General features: G+C 32.5%; 1 protein-coding gene and 1 long non-coding RNA gene across 2 annotated transcripts in view; both read right to left on the bottom strand.

Moving 5' to 3' along the window:
* The window catches only part of LOC127701207 (uncharacterized), a 91,589-nt gene that overhangs the window by 39,448 nt on the left and 36,302 nt on the right, over positions 1 to 15,839 (bottom strand). The gene's annotated exons all lie outside the window — the stretch shown is intronic.
* LOC127701146 (uncharacterized) overlaps positions 1 to 15,839 on the bottom strand; it is a 40,157-nt gene that overhangs the window by 13,997 nt on the left and 10,321 nt on the right. The window contains exons 6-12 of the mRNA XM_052204957.1: positions 15,550 to 15,636; positions 13,978 to 14,061; positions 13,503 to 13,595; positions 12,440 to 12,553; positions 11,277 to 11,390; positions 8,015 to 8,119; positions 2,433 to 2,501 (exon numbers count right to left, since the gene is read on the bottom strand). Coding sequence (XP_052060917.1) covers positions 2,433 to 2,501; positions 8,015 to 8,119; positions 11,277 to 11,390; positions 12,440 to 12,553; positions 13,503 to 13,595; positions 13,978 to 14,061; positions 15,550 to 15,636 — 666 coding nt within the window. The remainder of the gene's footprint in view (positions 1 to 2,432; positions 2,502 to 8,014; positions 8,120 to 11,276; positions 11,391 to 12,439; positions 12,554 to 13,502; positions 13,596 to 13,977; positions 14,062 to 15,549; positions 15,637 to 15,839) is intronic.

The following is a 15,839-nucleotide window of genomic DNA, read 5'->3' as shown; positions in this document are numbered from 1 at the left end:
AGTCCAACAAACATTCAAAGTATGGATACATTTGGAATTGTCTTTATCCAATACAGCATAGCAAATGCAAGTTAGTTTCATTTCAATAAGATAATAACAAAACCTTCTAGCTGTTTAAAATAAGATCGGCTTGATTCAAGGAATATTACAATAATTCATATCTTAAGACACAAGAAAATAAGGAGATTTGGTGTGATGGCCAACGAGACAACTATCAAAAAGAGATCAAAAGTTGATGATTAAAACAACTATATAGCACAGAAAGGCCTTCACCCAAGAGCAAAACACATACCCTATAGTAAGCTGTTAAAGGCCCCTGCATAACAAAATGTGAAAAAATTCCAAAGAGAAAACCCACAGTCTAATTCATGCTAAAAACAATAAATGAAAAACAAATAAGGCACAAGAATAGTTGTTTAACTTGGTAACTAATCTGAAAATTTACTAATTGTGTCCTTTTCCCTGTTTAACAGTCTGTCTGGTGATCATGAATAACAGTAGATACTTAGCCTGTCGACGCACCCAGCCTAGCCTTATTTGGACTTCATGCAATTTCCTCCGGTTTTATTGCAAAGGAAATAAAATTTTTCCCTGAATCAGTTGGTGTTTATCAGGGTATTTGTAATTTTACACTCTGAACTGTCCCATTTATATCACTACATGGAAATGGAAAGTTCACAATTAGGAGCTGAAATCATCTCTTTTGTCATAAAGTTTTGTTTTCAACCAACCCTCATCGTCAATTTCTAGATGTAAGTCAAGATATTAGGCAGACTTAACTGTATCTGTTGTATCCTTTATCTCAAGTTCGATGGGATAGATGCATTCAACATAGTCACTAAACTTTGAATTATTTAGTGAGAGAACATCATCTACATAGCAGAAATTGAAGTTAAAGGATAAAGCTCCTGTATGAAGTCAGCCTCATATGAATATAGGAACAAGTCGGCAAGAAGAGGAGCACAGTTGGTTCCCATGTGAAAATTGTGTTGAAAAACATGTCCTCCAAACGTAACAAATATGTTGTCAATCAAGAAATAACGCATCTTGATAATGTCAGTTTCAGAGAATTTTTTGTTTGAATCAGAGGGATTTTTTACAGAGTACGATTTATCCCTCTCTAAGACAAGAAACTTGTTTCTCTAATTTTCATGCTTTTTTCACATTTCTTGATCTGTGTGAGAAAAATTTTTCTCGTCTCTAGTGAAAACTTTGTTCTCTGCAAATGAATAGTGGAAATTCAATTATGACGTCAAATTTTCTTGTTTTCTTCTGAATTTTCTATTGTGACGTCATGAAAAAAGGCGACCATGCCTGGTGACATCACATAAAAAAAACACATCTTTCTGCATATCTTTGAAAAGGAAGGATAAACTTTGTTTAGATATCGTCTAAAAATCATTAGAGAAACAGATTCCACCACTATAACTCGTGTATTACGATATTTCTCCACTCTCAACAGTTAAATTCTAATTATTTAAAAAGCCGCGCTTTAAATATTAAAATTTAAATGCCTCGAGTGTAAAAATATCGTAACACACTTGATGCAGTGGTGGAATCTATATATCTGTGTAGGCCATTCTTTTTTTATGAAACAAAGCAGGATCAACTTTTTCAATTTGTCTTTTAGTTTGGAATGGGGAAAACTTGTGTAAAGTGTAGAAAAGTCACATGTTTTAATACTATTGCAAGATGAAAGAGTCTTAGATTGTATGTACTCTAAAAGATCTTTGGAATTTTTAGTATCCACATCTGATTCACAGCACCTCTAGAATAGGTAGTTTCACAATAACTTTCAAGTCTGGCTTTGATTGCTGATAAAATTGATGTTAATAATTTAGAAAGAGGTTTTGTGGAGCACTTGGAAGACCCAGCAATATAATGTTGTTTGTAAGGACATTTATGTAATTTAGGTATCCAATACAGTGAAAGAAGATCCAGTTCTTTATCTTTGGTTAAAATTCCAAAGAAACATAGAACAGACCTATGATTATCCAGGATTTCCTCCTTGATAAGTGTCGTTGGGGTCTGTGTTGAGTTTCCAAGTGAATTGTCAATCCCTAATTCATTTATCAAGCAGTTCATGTCAGGTGATTTAAACACAAAAACGATGTTGTTAGGGGCTGTATCTGCGAGGACAACAACATATTTGTCATGGAGGTAGGACAGGTGTTTTGCACAATTTGGGTTTTTAAAGATTGATGCAGCATAGGTATTCATAGACCCGTTCAGTTTTTTAATTCTGATTTGTATCAACGACCTCACAGTCTTAATCCATTTGGAAAGAGTATCTACATCTTCTTTCTCGCGTTTAATCCATTGCCTGGCATAATCCTCGACTGAATGATTTGAAAATCTCAATAAAACATTTTATCCAAAATAGATTCATTGAACAGTATAACAGGTCTTTAAATATTATCTTATATACTCACCTTGTCAATTATTTTCACAGCATTATCACAGTTTTCTTCTACTGCATAGTCTCTAACTGTCATGTTGTCCTATAAAATATAAACCAAAAACTGCACAAGAAAAATCTTCATTTCACAGATTACAGTACAAAAACTTGTAGAAGTTATAATGCATCATTCATCTGTTTTGAACTTTCCTCTTACATTAGGCACATTTGTCTAGGGAAAAAATGAATAACTGTGATGGCAATTTGAATACCACTTTCCTGTGGAGTTTTAAAAACTTTTAAGCATTTACACCACATCTTATGTCATGTATATTGTATACATTCATAAACATTGTATTTCATATCTGATCTTTATCACAGTATTGAAATCTATATTTATATCAATAGCTTGCCTGTACATTTTATTTTTATTTTGATCATTGTGGTGTTAAATTGAAATGGGTTACATTATTTAGTTACATACAATTAATAAAATAAATGCTTCGCTGAGCGCAGCCTGATACGACCGCAGTGGTCCAACCCTGAACAGTTGGGGCAAATTTGGATACAATATTCAAGCTTGATACTGTCTGAATTTTGATTGTGATCAAATTTTTGACATAATAAAGGTTTCTGACACAAAATAAATGTGGTCAAAGATCTTACAAATCTATTGCCCAATACTGCGCAATTGAAGATTTCTTCTTTAAACTTTTAAAAAATTTGAAATTTGAAATTTTTTGAAAAAAAACATGAATTCCTTAAAAAAATTGGAAAAAAAATCCCCCCCCCCCCCCCCCCCAAACAAAACTTTTGGAAACCCCCCTTGGAGCAATTACTCCAAGACTCAATCCCATACTTCCCTTTGTAGTATGGAACCTTGTAGTACAATTTCAGAGAGATCCATACACTTACACACAAGTTATTGTCCGGAAACTACAAAAATTGTTGTTTTTGGCCCCTTTTTGGCCCTTAATTCCTAAACTGTTGGCCCCATAACCCCTTAAATGAATCTCAACCTTCTACTTGTGGTATTAAACATTGTGGTACAATTTCAGAGCAATCAAAATACTTGTACACAAGTTAATATCCTGAAACTAGAAAAATGCTTGTTTTTGGCCACTTTTGGGCCCCTAATTCCTAAATGGTTGGGACCGTCATCCCCAAAATCAATCCTTCCTTTTGTGGTATTGAACCTTCTTAAAAAATTTCATAGAGATCCATTCACTTAAACTAAAGATATTGTCCAGAAACCAATGTGTCTTCGGACGACGACGCAGACGATCCCATACCATTATACGATCCCAAAAATTTTTTTGCAGTCGTATAAAAAAGGAGATAGAAGTATATATCAATGAGACAGTATCTCACACAACAAAATAAAAGTTTAAAAAATCTATGACTGCATATATTTGAAGTAAGTTCCTTAATACAGTCAGTATGATCAATACATCCAAGTCTGCTCTAATCTTTCAACTCTTTTATTTACAGAAAGACCATTTCTTAACATAATCAACAGATTCTGAAATCAGTCCTTACATTTTTAGCTCATTCTGTTATTCCATTTTAATGAAAAGTTAAGTGACTAATAATAATATCCTACTTTTTATTTCACACCATGATTGATTTTTGAATAACAACGGGAAACATTTAGAATTGAGAGAATGAATTGAAAATGTTTGCCTGCAGTTAGAATTGGATGTGTTGCAACGACACGAATGGCCCCGCTCGCAAAAAAAGCTTGAATCCATTTTTAGGAGTGGAAATTTTCAAAGTCCAAAGCCTGTTATTTCAGAAAAAATCAGTGAAGTGGAACCAAACGTAAACTCAATCTGTAACTCATCATAGTTGACTCACATACTAAAAATCAGCTCAGTATGTGAAGGCATTTAGAAATAAATGGGGAATGTGTCCATGGGACACAGATGATGCCCCCGCTTGCATATAATGTTATAAAGGGATATAACTCAAGAACTGTAAAAGTGACCCTACCCAAATTTGTACTTGATCTGAGTTTTGTGGTAATAAGCATTGTGTATACGTTTCATAACATTTGGTTGAGGCAAACTAAAGTAAGAGAACGGAAACGAAAAATTCAGCATTTTTTCCATTTGTAGAGGGACATAACTCTAGAACAGCAAAAGTAACGCCACCAAAATTCGAACTTGATCTGTGTTTTGTGGTAGTAAGCATTGTGTATAAGTTTCATAATATTTGGTTGAGGCAAACTAAAGTAAGAGAATGGAAACGAAAAATTCAGCAATTTTTCCATTTGTAGAGAGGCATAACTCTAGAACGGCAAAAGTGATGCCACCAAAATTCAAACTTGATCTGTCTTTCGTGATTATAAGCATTGTGTATAAGTTTCATAATATTTGGTTGAGGCAAACTAAAGTTAAAGAAAGGAAACCAAAAATTCAGCAATTCTTCCATTTATAAAGGGGCATAACTCTAGAATGGTAAAAGTGACGCCACCAAAATTCAAACTTGATCTGTGTTTTGTGGTAATAAGCATTGTGTATAAGTTTCATAACATTTGGTTGAGGCAAACTGAAGTTAGAGAACAGAACTAAAAAATTTAGCAATTTTTATACGACCGCAAAAATTAAAAAATTTTTGGTCGTATATTGGTATGACGTTGGCGTCGTCGTCGTCGTCGTCTGGCGTTGTCCGGCGTCGTCCGAAGACACATTGGTTTTCGCACTCTAACTTTAGTTTAAGTGAATGGATCTCCATGAAATTTTACCATAAGGTTCAATACCACGAAAGGAAGGTTGGGATTGATTTTGGGGGTTATGGTACCAACAGTTAAGGAATTAGGGGCCAAAAAGGGGCCAAAAATAAGCATTTTTGTAACTTCCAGACAATAACTTGTGTGTAAGTGTATGGATCACTCTGACATTGTACCACAAGGTTCCATATCACAAAGAGAAGGCTGTAATTGATTTTGGGGGTAATTGCCTCAAAATTTTAGGAATTAGGGGCCAAAAAAGGGGCAAAAAACAAGCATTTTTCTAGTTTCATGACAATAACTTGTGTGTAAGTGTTTGGATATTTCTGAAATTGTACTACAAGGTTCCATATCACAGAGGGAAAGCTGGAATTGAGTTTGGGGGTAATTGCCTGAAACGTTTAGGAATTGGGGGCCAAAAAGGGGCCAAAAATAAGCATTTTTCTAGTTTCCAGACAATAACTTGTGTTCAAGTGTATGGATCTCTCTGAAATTGTAATGCAAGGTACCATACCACAAAGGGAAGGCTGGGATTGAGTTTGGGGGTGATGAATCATAAGGGGGTTCAAAAAATTTGGGGGGGGGGGGATTTTTCTTTTTTTCCTTTTTTTTTTTCTTTTAAAATTTTCCATTTTAAGTTGGTTATTTCTGATTTATATTTAAAAGCATATAATAATGATATGGTAGGAGATACACACCAAACAGGATGTGTAAATTATTATATAATAAGTATTGTGCAATAGCAAGAAATTTTCAATTGCACAGTATTGCACAATAGCAAGAAATCTTCAATTGCACAGTATTGCGCAATAGCAAGAAATCTTCAATTGCACAGTATTGCGCAATAGCAAGAAATATCCAAATAGCACAATATTGCGCAATAGCAAGAAATTGTCAATTGTACAGTATTGCGCAATAGCAAGAAATATTCAATTGCACAGTATTGTGCAAAAGAAGATACTTCGTATAAATTGCTTATTTCTTGATCAATTTCAATGGGGTTTTATTCTTGAATTCTTGGGGTTCTTTAATATGCTGAATCTAACCGTGTATTAAGTTTTTGAATTTTGGGGCCCGTTTTTAAATTGGTCCACATTGAGGTCCAAAGGGTCCAAAATTTAACTTTGTTTGATTTCATCAAAAATTGAATTATTGGGGTTCCTTGATATGCCAAATCTAACCGTGTATTTAGATTCTTAATTTTTGGTTCCGTTTTCAAATTGGTCTACATTAAGGTCCAAAGGGTCCAAAATTAAACTTAGTTTGATTTTAACAAAAATTGAATTTTTAGGGTTCTTTGATATGCTGAATCTAAACATGTATTTAGATTTTTGATTATGGGCCCAGTTTTCAAGTTGGTCCAAATCTGGTCCAAAATTAAACTTTGTTTGATTTCAACAAAAATTGAATATATGGGGTTCTTTGATATGCTGAATCTAACCATGTATTTAGATTTTTGATTTTTGGGCCCCGTTATCAACTTTGTCCACATTGAGGTCAAAAGGGTCCAAAATTAAACTTTGTTTGATTTCATCAAAAATTGAATTCTTGGGGTTCTTTGATATGCTGAATCTAACCATGTATTTAGATTTTGGATATTGGACCATAATAGGTGAATGTCCAATTTAAAATTTTTAAGTTCTTAGACCACATTCATTCTGTGTCAGAAACCTATGCTGTGTCAAATATTTAATCACAATCCAAATTCAGAGCTGTATCAAGCTTGAATGTTGTGTCCATACTTTCCCCAACTGTTCAGGGTTCGACCTCTGCGGTCGTATCAAGCTGCGCCCTGCGGAGCATTTTATTCCATTTGTAAAGGGGCATAACTCTAGAACGGTTAAAGTGATGCTACCAAAATTCATTCTTGATCTATGTTTTTTGGTAATAAGCATTGTGTATAAGTTTCATAACATTTGGTTGAAACAAACTAAAGTTAGAGAATGGAAACCAATTTTGGGACGTACGGACGGACAAGGATAAAACTTAATGCCCCCTCTGCTACGACGGGAGCATAAAAAGTCTGTATAACTGTTATTTTCACTAAATTTTCAAAGTCCAAAAACCGTAATTTCGGCAAAAATTAGCTGAGTGGAACCAAAAGTGAACTCAATTTGTAACTCATTATAGTAGACTCACATACTAAAATTCAGCTCAATATGTGAAGGTGTGTAGAAAAAATCCTATATAACTGTTATTTTCATGAAATTTTCAAAGTCAACAGTAATTTTAGATTTATTTATTTGTTGTAATTGGCTTTGGATTGCATTCAGTAACTATGAGTATTTCTTTTTCAGTGCTTTTTGCCTTTTTTTTTTTCTTGTACTGGTCTTTTGAGCTAAGACAATCACAACTGAATTTTACAGTTTGTTCTTATGTTGTGCTGTTACACCTCTGTCCAAGGGTTGAGTGTTCACAAATATGTTTAACCCCACTACATTCTTTATGTGCCTGTCCCAAGTCAGGAGCCTGCAGTATAGTGGTTAATCATTGGTTTGTTTGTCATATTTTTTTTTTCATAAATTGTTTTGTTATTAATTAGGCCGTTAGTTTTCTCGTTTGTATTGTTTCAGATTTTTCATATTGGACTATACGATATGGGTTTTTCTCGATATGGGTTTTTCTCCGTACGGTGGCTTTTAATTGCTTACTGCCATCTCATTTTTAACTCTGATGGATAGTTTTCTAATTGGCAATACCACATCTTATTTGTTTCTTAGTGTGATTTTGAGAAGATTACAGAGTGATTTTGAAATGAAGATCTTTGTGTGAATTTGAGATGAAGAACAACAATAAATGCATTGTTCCTTTGTTTTTGGTTTTATCAAGTACATATGAATTTTGTGTAATGAATTAATATCCCTTTTTTCCCTTAAGATTATTACCTGAATTCTTTGGGTAACTATTTCAGCAGATGATTGTTGTAAAATGGCCTCTATAATATCAGGGTGCATATCACAGTCTATACAATGAAATAATATATTTCTTCCCTATAATACATAAAAGAATCTTCATAAAAATGTATGTTCATTCATAGTCAATAATCCATGTTGTTAATCAATGTGTGTCAATAAAGATAAAATACAGCAAAAAATTTTAATTTTAAAAGCAATTTAAACAAAAGAAACATGGAAGTGTTTTGCATATATTGAAGAAATCACAAATACCAATTAGGCCACACCAATTTGATTTGTAGTTCTTCGGACAAAAGCTCCAAAAAATATGGTGCGAGCGAGCAAAATTTTTTGGATTGTATTTTTTTCTTGAAATTGAGATTTTATGAGGTGGGTGCTCTACAAGTGAAGCGACGGTATAATTTTTTTTTTAAATTGTGCGATTTAGAATTTATGTACATGCTAAAACTTGGTTACTTAATAGAAAAAGGAGAAGAAACATGCTCTAATGTATATAATTTGATGAATTGGCGCATGAACCATACCAACTTTCTTGTCTCGCTGTGGTGGTTAATTTCGATTATTTTCGCCAAATAAGCTTTGTCTGGGTGAATTTGCATTAAAATTCATGCATGTGTATATATTAAGGAAGCATAGAAGATGCAGTTTAACAAGTCTTAGAGGAATTATATTAGGTAAATGACATATGTTGAATAAATTTAAATATGTGTATGTATCTAAAAAATGCCCCTGGAAAATATTTAATATTTTTTGATATAATTGTGTTCATTATATTAATATATGGTAATGATTGTTTATTGGCTGCTTGATGTCCACTTGGAACTATTTATCCATACTTACTAATGATCAACATAATGAGTGAGGTGAATATTTCAACAACATCATGAGTAAGATAGTTATATTGTTATGCATGTAGATCTCAATGTATTAAAATATTCCCTTAAAATACATATACCTGTCACCACATTCACATGCATTATTCTGACAGCAAAATACTCTTTCCTTTTGCTCTTAAAAGCTGCAATGCATTTTAAACTCTTAGCTTGACTAGAAGTGGTTGAACTAATTACACATCCCTAATTATAATGAGCATTCCAATCACAATACCACCACTTTGGTCTCGAAAGTTGGAACTGTTAAATTTTCCCTTACAAAAGAGTTCTGCTTGCATTTCAATAGACTAACAAGGGCATATTGTCATGGGGTTTCATCAAAATAAGATAAATCTGTGATTTTTCTAAGATTCATGGAAATTTAATATTAATTTCATCCAAGATAGATAGGTCTATAAAATAACAAACAATGTAGATAAATTTGTACATAACAGCAGCCTGTGCTTCAAAAATCCACGTAGCAAATCTGAACAATATAGACCCTCAACATAAACAGTCATTCTTTGTAAGAACAATGTTTTATTGGAATAATCTCGTGTGTGCCAAGGCAATTGAGAGCTGTAAAACTTCGGTTGCTCTCACATCGTTGGACTAATTTTCCATTGCCTCTCTTCTGTTGCCATATCCTGGTCTTGCAACGTACTTATTCAGATTCAGGTCTATGTCTGTTGAAACAATGATTAGGGATGACGATGGTTCTAACGAACATTGATATAATCGTGGTCATCTAAAGACAGATTTTTAATATTTGTCTCCTAGAACAGGTCTTCATAGATAAAACGAGATGCATTTTGGATAACTGTGTGTTCAGTAACTACTTCTCAATGGCAATGAGCTGACACAACTACATGTTTGCATCCCGATTTTTGACCTTTTATTTGCCATTCGATTCATCACACGTGTGTTTTAATCGATCAGAGCAATATATGCACAAGAAAAACTTCTATGTGAAAAAAAAATTTCAAAGAGAAACTAAATTTGGAGCGGCATGCGGCCCAAAAATTTGCGGAAGCGGTAATTATTTTTTTTTATTGAAAAGTCAATTTCTCCAAAACAGGAGCGGGAAAATCCAAAGAACTATTAATCAAATTGGTGTGGCCTTACCACAGGGAAATATTGTGAGCTTTTACCTAATGAATAGCCAATAAAAATGTCGAACACTGCAGAATAGACCAACAAAAATAACACATATTTTATATCACTTATTCCTAACATGCTCACTTCAGTGTTATATGAGAAATGTTTCTTTATGATGAAAACAGATAATAGGCAGCAACTATAAGAGAAGTCTTATTTCAACAGAAGGCATAATGGCAGCAAAAAAGTTTATACATGCAAAAAACTGTTTCATTTCACGAGTAAGATTTTCTACACAGGCAAAATAGTTTGTAAGTTTTGATGAATTTTTTATCTGGACATAATTTGAAGCACACTTTAATGGAATTATAAGTAATAAAGGTTATTTTTAGGGAGTTTCATTATGTGTAATCTTGCCTTCCACTTGCAAACTTGAGAGCAAGTAGGCCAAGTTTACACATCAATAAATGTAACCTTTATTACTATATCACTTCCCAATAAAAAAAATAAGGAGATGTAGTAAGCGACACATATCTTCTATAATCCAGAGGTTGTACAAATTTACAGATCAACATACAGCTTCCAACAATGGGAAAGTTCCCTACTCTAAGGTATGCTTCAAGAGGTCAAAAGTAAACCAATGTGAAAAATTCAACTGAAACAACTAAGCCATTTACAATGTCTGTTTGTTGTATTTGTTAGTATTTGGAATACTAAAAGTTTTGAGGCCTAGTTTTTTCTTAAAATAATGTTTATGTGATACTGAATAATTTAATGAACTTTGAATAGTTTGATTTTCCTTGAGATATAAGGAAAAACTAAATCATAGCCAGTTTTTGCCATTAAATACAAAAAAAGTACAATAGAAACTAATCAAAAATTTGAAGTGATTAATTACATATCAACAAGATTTCATCACATTTAAAAGCTAGATGATGCTTGAAACATGTTTACTAGCTGAAACTTGCAGACAATGGAGGGAACCTGCCTATGAATTACAATGTATCAAACTGTTTTTAATACTGTGGATTCATTATTATCTGTGGGATACCAATTTTTGTTGATTTCGTGGGCACAGGTGAACCACAAATTTAAATGTTCAACAAATTCTAAATTCTCTATATGCAGACTTTAACAAAACCACGAAATCAAATATCCTCAAAAATGTAAGTTTTCCTCAATCCACAAAAATTGGTACTCACGAAAATAAATGAATACACAGTATAATAAATATTATCATGACGATGCAAGTAGACTTTTACCTTGTAATACATCTTGTCAACAGAGAATGGTTTCTTTGGTAAGAGTATTTTAAGAGTATGAGCATTAACCACTGGATACTCCATCATAATACTGAAGTAAGTTGGTATATCAAACTGAAAATAAACAATAAAATAATTAACAGTTTGTAAAAGTGCTTCTCAAATGAATAATAACCTTATCACATGGCTCTTTCAATCAGTTTAATTGAGGTCTGGAGCTGGCATGTCAGTAACTGCTAGTAGTCCTTTATTAATTTATGTATCATTGTCATTTTGCTTAGTTTCTTTTGTTTAACCCTGTCGCATTTTTGCGCCTGTCCCAAGTCAGGAGCCTCTGGCCTTTGTTAAGTCTTGTATGTTTTTTTAATTTTAGTTCCTTTATATGTTTTGGAGTTTAGTGTGACGTTCATTTTCAATGAACTAGTACACAATTTTATTTAGGGGCCAGCTGAGGACCACCTACGGGTGCGGGATTTTCTCGCTGCGTTAGAGACCCATTGGTGGCCTTCGGCTTTTATCTGCTCTTTGATCGTGTTGTTGTCTCTTTGACATATTCCCCATTTCCATTCTCAATTTTATCTAAAAACACATCAACTGAAAGTCATAGGTAAAAGTCAATCATCTACCCCAACATATCAATCACTTGGAAAAATTATAGCAATAAAATTTTAACGAATATTTTCTTTTAAAAAGCATGGGGTTTCATCTACTCAGTTAAGTCTTATTTTCATACAAATTCTAGCCAAGCAAGTCAAATGTATATCACTAAAATTTTCCTTTTAATTTATAATCGTGATATTTTAAAATTCATATCCTTATATACATGTACAGTGCAGGTCTATATACCTATAAATGTCTTTAATGGTCCATCAAAATCAAAGTGGGAACATCTATCGTTATATATATATCTATCTTGGAAAATATTTCAAAATAAAGAAAATTTGTCTCATTTTGTATTATCCAGTCAATACCCAGTTTAATCCAGAAACCAGCACTGGAACTACACAGTGCTCTTTCCCAAATGACCTGAATTTGAGTGTGACCACATTTGGGGCATTAACAGTTTCTTTCAATAATTATAAACAAGAGCTGGAATAAGTGTTTTAGGTAGAACAGCAAATTGTGGATACATCTATTAAGGTAATACTAATCAATCCACTTACCTCTCTGTATGTCATACACAGATCAGTCCTGGCTCCAAGCGTTGGCAGGAAGGTTATCATATCTGTGAAATTCTGACATGCTGCATAGTAAAGGGGTGTGGCATTCCTATCTCCCTAGTAAAATAATTGTATAAATGTCAAATTAAGGTGACTTTACCTGTGTTCTATGAATATTAAAAATAACAAGTCAGGTAAAAGAGAGGAAAAAGATATCAAAGGGATACTCAAACTCATAAGTCAAAGACAAGTTGGCAATGCCATGGCTAAAAACGAAAAAGACAAAAAGGCAAACAACAGTCTACAAAACACGAAGCAAAAAATTAAGATGGAGCAACACAAACACCAACAAAAACCAGGGGTGATCTTAGGTGTGCCTTACAGATGTAAACCATGATATTCCTGATAACATATTTGATGTATTACTAATGATTTACTAGATGCTATAAAGACTCTGAATTGTTCATGTGGCTTTCATATTTACAGTGCAAATTTGCTATTGCCACCCCCTGCTAAGATACCTTACAGCATTATCGGAGTTCAAAATAGAACTTAAATTTTGAGTTCATGATAGACAAAATTGATTTATCAATTTAATTTAGTATCCAGAAAACACTTTTCTGTACAATCAGTCTATTTCAGTAACTACAACCATGATCTTTGATATGGTGACCTCAAAATCAATAGGGATCTTCCTTTCATTAAATGTGACCATGTATCAAAGTAGGGTTGCAATCAGATTAAAGTATTTATGTTTGCATCAGGAAACGAAATTGACTAACAGACAGATTATCTAAATTACTGACTGATGGATTGGTCACAAACAATATGCCCCTATAGCCAAATGATTCACATTTATCTAGAGGAAAATATAATGACAATTTATACAAGATATTATCAAATTCTATGATTGAATAATAAAGAATTGACATACATTTATTATATTTGGAACTGTAATATAATAGCCTATTCCCATAGCATCATGAAAATGGGCAAAAACTCAGGACCAAGAAGTGTCCATAGTAGGTACATTTAAATTCACTACATTTTCAAAATGGATGTTTACCATATTTCTAAAGTTGATATTGTATTTTTCTTGACCACCTGTCAAACTTTTCACATACTGAACATCTCCTGCCAATACACCATGAGCAAGTGCCTACAATAGTGTTTACAAATTCTTAAAATATTAATCACCTAAAAATAAACTTTACAGTTTTTTGTTATAAATTCATTTATGGACCAAATGCATGTAGATGTCGTAAAAATATTGCATATGAATTTATTTTAAGATGTTAAAAGCTACACAAGAAAATTGGAGATATCCTGTCCAAAAAATCATACCAGCATGTACATTTTTATTTCTTACTTCTTGATAAAAAGTACTGATATCTGATCTCAAATTAACATTTAACTTTTTCAGCTCTTTCTTTGTCCATTAATTATTTTACACAATATATTTAAGATATAAGTGGTAAATGAACACACAGCAACATTTTATGAAAATATAAACTATATCTTCAATGAAGTGAAAATATTACCACTGATACTTTGATACCACTTATAATTCTGATGACATCTTCTGTTCCTTTTTCCAAAGCCAATTGAAGTAAACTTTTCCCTTCCTACACATATATAAGGTCTTATTATCAGTTATGAGTGTGTCATTAAATTTAGAAACAAGAATATATGACATAGTAAACAATGCCATGCTCCTACTATCACAATTACATGTTCAATGAACTGTGTAATCTGGGTCAAAACCCTAATTAGGTATTTATTTTTAAAAGTTTACATCATAAGGAACATGTGTATTACTATTCCAGTTGAACTTCATGGTAAACTACCTCAAAAAAAAACTTTGACCTACCTTAAACTAAAACATGATCAATGAACCATGAAATTTTGTTAAAAACCTTAATTTGGCATATACATGTATTCTTAAAAGTTTAGCTCATAATGAACACTCTGTTGATAATTATATTTTGGCATTACACAAGGCCATGCTTTTCTCAGGAATGTTTATGACGTTTTACAATAAATGTATTGGATATGTACCAATTGAAATTTTAGTCTGAGAAAACATGGTTTATTTATTAGTTGGAATTGGCTTTGAACAAGCTTGAAGTAATTGTGAGTACTATTAGATATCTTCTGCTTTGTGTCATTTTGTAAGGTGAGGGTTGAGCTCTTACAAACAGGTATAACCCCACAGTACTTTCAATGTGCCTGTCCAAAGTTAGAAGCCTGTAACTTAGTGGTTGTCATTAATTGCTGTCTGTCATATTTATTTTTTTTGTTAATTTGCTGTTTTATCATAATGTTGGTTTTCTTGTTTTACATTTATCATGTTTTACTTTAATATAGGAGTTTTTTTCTCATTTCTGAAAGCTGTACAGTGGCCTAAAATTGCTTACATCCACATCATTTGGTCTAAGGTGGATAGTTGTTTCATTGGCAATCATACCACAGTTCCTTATTTTCAGTTTTATATTGACCAAAGTTTACAAATTCCTCAGGTATCCATCAACCTTCATTTTGATTTTGAAAAAAATGTTTTATTAAATAAATGAATGATGGTAATTATCAATAAGTATTGACACATCTTTTTACTTTCTGTTTTAAAGATCTTTTTTAAAATTGTCTGAATTTGTTGTAAAGACACATACCTTTAGAAATTTGGAGGTAGAAAATTCATTGGTTGATGTAATAATTAGCAAAACAGAAAGTAGAATGGTGTGTTGTCAGATCCTTGTAAGCAAAGCATGAACACAGAATTTGTACTGTAAATTCAGAAATTATTGCGAGGTTTTTATTAATGTGAATAATGCGACTGGATGCGTATCGCAATAATAAGAAGTTGCATTATGATATCTGATTCATATGTCTGTAGGCAGCTTTTCTAGAAATCGCAATAATTAATCTCGTATTTTCATCCATTCTTCAAAAATCGCAACAATAAATGCACGCAATAATTTCTGAATTTACAGTATTTCAATCAGTTTGACCTAATTATTTTTTCACTTTTTATTATTGGGACAAAAATATGCATTCAAGTCCATCATACTCTTGACAGTTTTCATACTTACTACATAAATAGAACAATTATTTACCTTATAAACATCAACTTTACACCACTGATTTACTAATTTTCTTACTGTACTGATATCATCTGTTTCAACTGCATTCCATAAACCAGGCTAAAATTTATAAATAATCATATATATAAATGATATTTCACTTGATCTTTATAATTCCTCTTGTATCCAATATCAATCACTTAATATATCATTAATCTTTTGTCTCCTATCGCAAGAAAGTTAAAAATACTCCAGTCCAAAGCTTACCAGTTTTATCCATACTATAATTAGCCCTATTTGAAATAATTTCATTGAAAAATCTC

Source organism: Mytilus californianus, unplaced genomic scaffold, assembly GCF_021869535.1.
Source record: "Mytilus californianus isolate M0D057914Y unplaced genomic scaffold, xbMytCali1.0.p SCAF_5, whole genome shotgun sequence".
In the NCBI taxonomy this organism is placed as follows: domain Eukaryota; kingdom Metazoa; phylum Mollusca; class Bivalvia; order Mytilida; family Mytilidae; genus Mytilus; species Mytilus californianus.
The sequence above is the reverse complement of the archived record's forward strand: the minus strand, read 5'-3'. Positions and strand labels throughout refer to the sequence as shown.